The 5,511-nt window shown below is 39.7% G+C and overlaps 1 protein-coding gene across 2 annotated transcripts in view; it reads left to right on the top strand.

The window, feature by feature from the left end:
• Positions 1–4,950, top strand: part of Mmrn1 (multimerin 1) — a 42,455-nt gene extending 37,505 nt beyond the window's left edge. The window contains exons 7-8 of one of the 2 annotated variants that reach the window (XM_021190476.1): positions 2,588–2,740; positions 3,790–4,950. In XM_021190476.1, the coding sequence (XP_021046135.1) occupies positions 2,588–2,740; positions 3,790–4,211 (575 nt within the window). In that variant the 3' untranslated portion in view covers positions 4,212–4,950. The remainder of the gene's footprint in view (positions 1–2,587; positions 2,741–3,789) is intronic. The other variant, XM_029535676.1, reaches the window with a different exon arrangement.
• Positions 4,951–5,511: the final 561 nt, after the last annotated feature.

Consider the following 5,511-nt stretch of genomic DNA (forward strand, 5'->3'; position numbering starts at 1 on the left):
AACTAACCAGTACCCCCTGAGCTCGAGTCTCTAGCTGCATATGTAGCAGAAGATGGCCTAATCAGCCATCACTGGGAAGAGAGGCCCCTTGGTCTTGTAAACTTTGTATGACCCAGCACAGGGGAAGGCCAGGGCCAAGTAGTGGGAGTGGGTGGGTAGGGGAGCAGGGGTGGGGTGGGGTATAGAGAATTTTCGGGATAGCATTTGAAATGTAAATAAAGAAAATAATAATAAATAAATAAATAAATAAAAGTTTAGTTGTAGCAACCTATATGTAATTCCAACTGGCATGCTTGCCTATCTGTGAGACCATATACCTGAAATGGCGTCATGATGTATTTCAGCACTGATTGGATGATAAACACACAACATATATATGGACCTGATATCTAAGCTGGAATGGGTTGCTGACACATTCACACAGAATAAAACAAGGCATAGTTTCTATGAACAGGAAAGGCAAGTCACTACTACTCATATTCAAATGAATTAATGTAAACTCTTAGAGTCTTTCAATAACATCAGAGGTACAGATGACCTATTATGAAAAAGTTTGAGACAAATATAAGACCTATGGTCTTTTTTGCATTGGAAGAAATGTGAAATCTCTTAAAAAGTGGCAACTAGCAATTATCACTGTAGTCTCTACTACCAAGATTCAATTGGCATTATGTGTTTAGTACTAGGTATCATGAATATTACATGTTAAAAGGTGAGTTACTGTCTGTACAACTTGAAAGCCAGAAATACCTTAAATAGCAAGTGAGGCAAAGAAGGCAACATAAAAGAAAAACAGTGGAAAAACTGCAGAAGCCGGGAGTCATTCTAATAGATGAACAGGAGGCACAGGGCAGAAGTCCTAGTAGGAAACTGTATGGTTACAAGAAGTTTGAACTACTGTAGTAATCGGATAAAGTTCAGTTCCTCAACTAGACAGAGTTGGACCCTTCTTGCAGATGAGTGACTCCACAGAACAATTGGGATGTCAGGCAGGCAACATGTTCTGCAATGCTAAGAGACGAGAGCAAAAGTGAGACTCCAACACAGAAAGTAACAGGCCAGTGGAAGGAGAGCTGAGTGTGCACACTAGATACTGAATAGCAAGCAGAAGTCTTGTCCTTGAAGAAGGGATTGGAATGAGTAGAAATGGAGGGAAAGCCATCATATCACAGAGCCTTGACTTTTCTCCCTGGAGTAGGTTTGATGTCTTATAGGTCTAATCTGAAAGTGAGATTGATTGACTTCCTCATCTGGGAAAGTAAGAACTGTAGAGCTCATCAAGCCACAGAAATAATTCGTTATCTTGCAACTCTATTGTGTAATGGACCATTGCTAGTGAAGCTCATTAACAGAGCAGTCCCCCAGGAGCTGGTCATGGCACTAGGTCAGAGGATGGGAAGATCAATGGAAGTAGTGATTTGCAGACAGGAATTCACAGTTCAGCAAGCGATAGAGACTCGTTCGTTGTTTTCAAGCTACCAAGAAATAGGCTAAGTTCTAGAATGAGAGCTCACTACAAATGTAAAGCTAGAAAGCCTGATTCAAGGGGTGAAAACTGTCAAGAAATACAGATCTGTTTAACATATTTTATCAAATATGGTGTATGTAATATATATAAATATATGAAATTTATTGCCTAAGCTGTTCAAACACTTTTCTAGATGAGAGAAGTAGTTTATAGAGAATAATGTCAAGAAAAATTTTCAAATCATTTTAGATTTTTCAAGGAACGTACTAATATATTCTGTTTAAAAAACATTAATGTCGGCATGAAGTTTGACCACATTTTGAATGAATTACTAATACACATTTAGAAACAGAGAATATACAGATACATTAAACAATTATTAAACAAAACAAGTTACAATTTTAAATTACACACACACACTCTGACTTCCACGTGCACCTAATAACACAGCTAAGCACACATTCAGGAATAGTGTTTTATGCACACACCCAATGAAGGTTTGTTCAACTGTAAAATAATAATAATAATAATAATAATAATAAAATTAAATGGAATTTAAATAGAAGTTGATGTTATCAAGGTAAATGAAATAAGCCAGGCTCAGACAAATGTTGTTTCCTTCATATGTGGAGTCCAGCCATTACATATGATGACAGAACAGTCTATGTGGGATCCAAAATTCAAGTGATCTACACAGTTTGGAATAAGTGAATTTTAAATTTACATTACTGCCACAAGGTGGTGCCATAACAGTAACTGTGGCAAGCGAAGGAAAGATTCTTCCAGCATATTTCTCTGAAAAATTCTCATACTTTTATACTAGGTTAGTACCTGCCATTGTAACTTGGAATTCTAGCAAAATTAAGTATCTTTGTGTCTACTATGCAAACTGGAACCTCAGAAATATTCTTGTGTGTGATCATCAGAGGCTTTCTACAAATACAAATCACTAAATTTGTAGGTTAAGTTTTAATGTCCCAGGCCCCACACTGGTGAATGGTTTTCACCTAAGGACTCGTTTTTTTCCTTCTTTCAAAATCAGCATTTCAACTATCCTGCTGCACATCTCGGGTTTGAGACAAAAATAGATTGTCCCTTTTTCCTGTGATTCCTTTTCAGTAGCCCAGGAACATTCCAGCTGCAGCAGCTTCCCGTGCCAGAATGGCGGCACGTGCATCAGCGGGAGATCCAGCTTCATCTGCGCTTGCCGGCACCCGTTCATGGGTGCCACTTGCACCGTGAAGATCACGGAAGATAATGCAGTAGCACCAGGTACAAGCATCACCTCCTTATGCTTCACAGTGTCACGCGCGAACACAGGCTGGACATACTGTGAAAGATCATTTGTGCCTTCTTAGCTTGTTTTTCATGTTTTCTTCACTTCTGTCGATTGGTGTTGTTGCACATTTGCTTTGAAAGTGTAGCAGCACTCCAGACCCTGAGGCTACTCAACAGGAAAGGCTACTGGATAGCAGCTGACACCTGAGTTTGATGCTCACATCTCACAGGGAAACGGGAGAATTAATTGCCAAAATCTGTCCTCTGGGACAGCTACACACACACACACACACACACACACACACACACACACACACACACACACGCATTCGTGCACACACTATTCATACAATAATAACATGTTTTAATGTAGCGCTATTCATACAATAATAACATGTTTTAATGTAGCACTCCAGATCCACACTTTTAAGCAAGAAAATACACACATCATTTAAAATATATTAATTTTAGTGGCCACAGAATATTTCAAATCAGATCTTACTGATTTTCTGTATCGAAGAGTACATTTCAGTCCATTTTAAATTTTTCCTAAGTGCATGTGGCATTATTACATAGAAACTTACCTTGGCCTGCTTCTCCTTGGTGAACTTGGCTTCATTTCACTTCATTCTCAGACACTAGAAATTATCATGGAAACTTCTCCCCCTCCTCCATCCTGGAGGTTTCAGTTCCTGCAGGGAATTCCCACATCCCATAATAATTGTTCAGTACTTTGAATTTCTTTATCCCTTGGCAGTGCGATGCAGCATGCAAATGACCTTGCAGGCATTTCTATAGGACAGTTGCCAGATGTCACAATCGACCCTTATCTCAGTGGAGAAACTGAGGCTTCGGGAGATTTGGTGTTTCCACATTTAGCCTAGAGTGGAGGCAGACATCCAGACACAGGGACATCATTCAGTTTGATAGAGAGCTTTATGTTTCTGCTAAGTCTGTGAGACTGAGATAAAATGAGAGCTATAGGAAGAAAAACAAGATAAAAACCCTGAAAAATAACCCTTGTCTCGTCTTTCCTCGAACAGATTTTTCCAAAGGATCTTACAGGTACGCTCCGATGGTGGCGTTTTTCGTATCTCACACTCACGGAATGACGGCACCCGGTCCTATCCTGTTCAACGATCTAAGCGTCAATTACGGGGCTTCATATAACCCAAGGACTGGCAAGTTCAGAATTCCATACCTTGGAGTGTACATATTCAAATACACCATTGAGTCATTCAGTGCTCATATCTCCGGTTTTTTTGTGGTGGATGGAGTAGACAAACTTAGATTTGAGTCTGAAAATGCTGACAATGAGATACACTGTGACAGAGTTTTGACTGGGGATGCCTTATTTGAATTAAATTATGGACAGGAAGTGTGGTTGCGGCTTGTAAAAGGAACAATTCCAATCAAATATCCCCCTGTGACCACGTTCAGTGGTTACTTGTTATACCGCACCTAAGTTTATGTGAGAGGTAGGCTCTCGCCTCTACGCCAGCATTCTCTCTTCTTTCATTTACCCTGTATGCACATCAGCTCTGTTGTAGTATTTCGACACTGAATGAGATATGTCATTGAAGAGCCTGAATATTGGTTTCACAAAATGCTGTGGATGTCCTGTGCAGAAAGGGGTCCTTTCTCCTAAGGAGACACAGAGGCATAGAAACCCAATGTGACCACTACCCCAAGCATGCCTACATGAGCTCCTTCCCTGTGAGTCTGTCTAGTGTAGAATAAAATGTCACAGCAGATTTCCTAAAGAAACTTAAATTTTGTTATATTCTGTGTTTATAACCCTAAAAAAGAATTGCCTAAAATAACAAACTTAAATAAATAATTCAAAGAGAAAAATCCCATTTTTTAACTTCTAATTTTGCTTTACAGTTGAGTTGATCAGTTTTATAAAATAAAATTTGCATTTATGTTCAAAGTAAGAAAAGTAAATTATAAATATGAAGTATGTTTAAATATTGTCTTTGCAAAACTGGAAAATGGAGACATAACTGATGCCTATGTAGATATTTTACATCTAACTTTATGTGTGTTGCTTCTCTGCCTCCATTAGATAGACAGCCTGTGCATGAAGACAAGTACAGCCCTTTTTTATTCATATTCTTCTATTATGCTGTTGTGGGGAAATTTGGGTTTCCTTTTGTGTATTCTTGGTCTTAATAAAGGAATTTAAAGATGCACTCTGAGGGAAGTTCAAGTGTCATTTCTTTAAAGCTTGAGCAAAATGTTACAACTATACATTTGGCCAGCTGCTGAAAAGAGAAAGACAGAGAAGAAAGGAAAGAAATCATGTTTTCTCTCTGTCTCTTTCTCTCTCTCTCTCTCTGTCTCTGTCTCTCTCTCTCTCTCTCTGTCTCTCATTCTCTGTCTCTCTCTGTCTCTGTCATTCTCTCTCTCCCTCTCTCTCCCTCTCTCTCTCTCTCTGTCTCTCTCTCTCTCTGTCTCTCTCTCTGTCTCTCTGTCTCTCTCTCTCTCTCTCTCTCTCTCTCTGTGTGTGTGTGTGTGTGTGTTGTGCAGATCTATACATGCATGTTTTTACACATGTGTAAGCATGCATGTGGAGGGCAAGGTTGGTGTTGGGATTCACCCTTGATCACTTTTCTTCCTTATTCTTTGAGGCCAGGCATCTCAATCAAACCACAAGCTCTAGGTTATGGCCAGTCTGGCCAGCTTGCTTTGGGGTCCCTCTGTTACTAGGATTACAAACAGGCTGGGCGTGGTGGCGCACGCCTTTAATCCCAGCACTCGGG

This window comes from Mus pahari, chromosome 2 (assembly GCF_900095145.1).
Source record: "Mus pahari chromosome 2, PAHARI_EIJ_v1.1, whole genome shotgun sequence".
Lineage (NCBI taxonomy): Eukaryota > Metazoa > Chordata > Mammalia > Rodentia > Muridae > Mus > Mus pahari.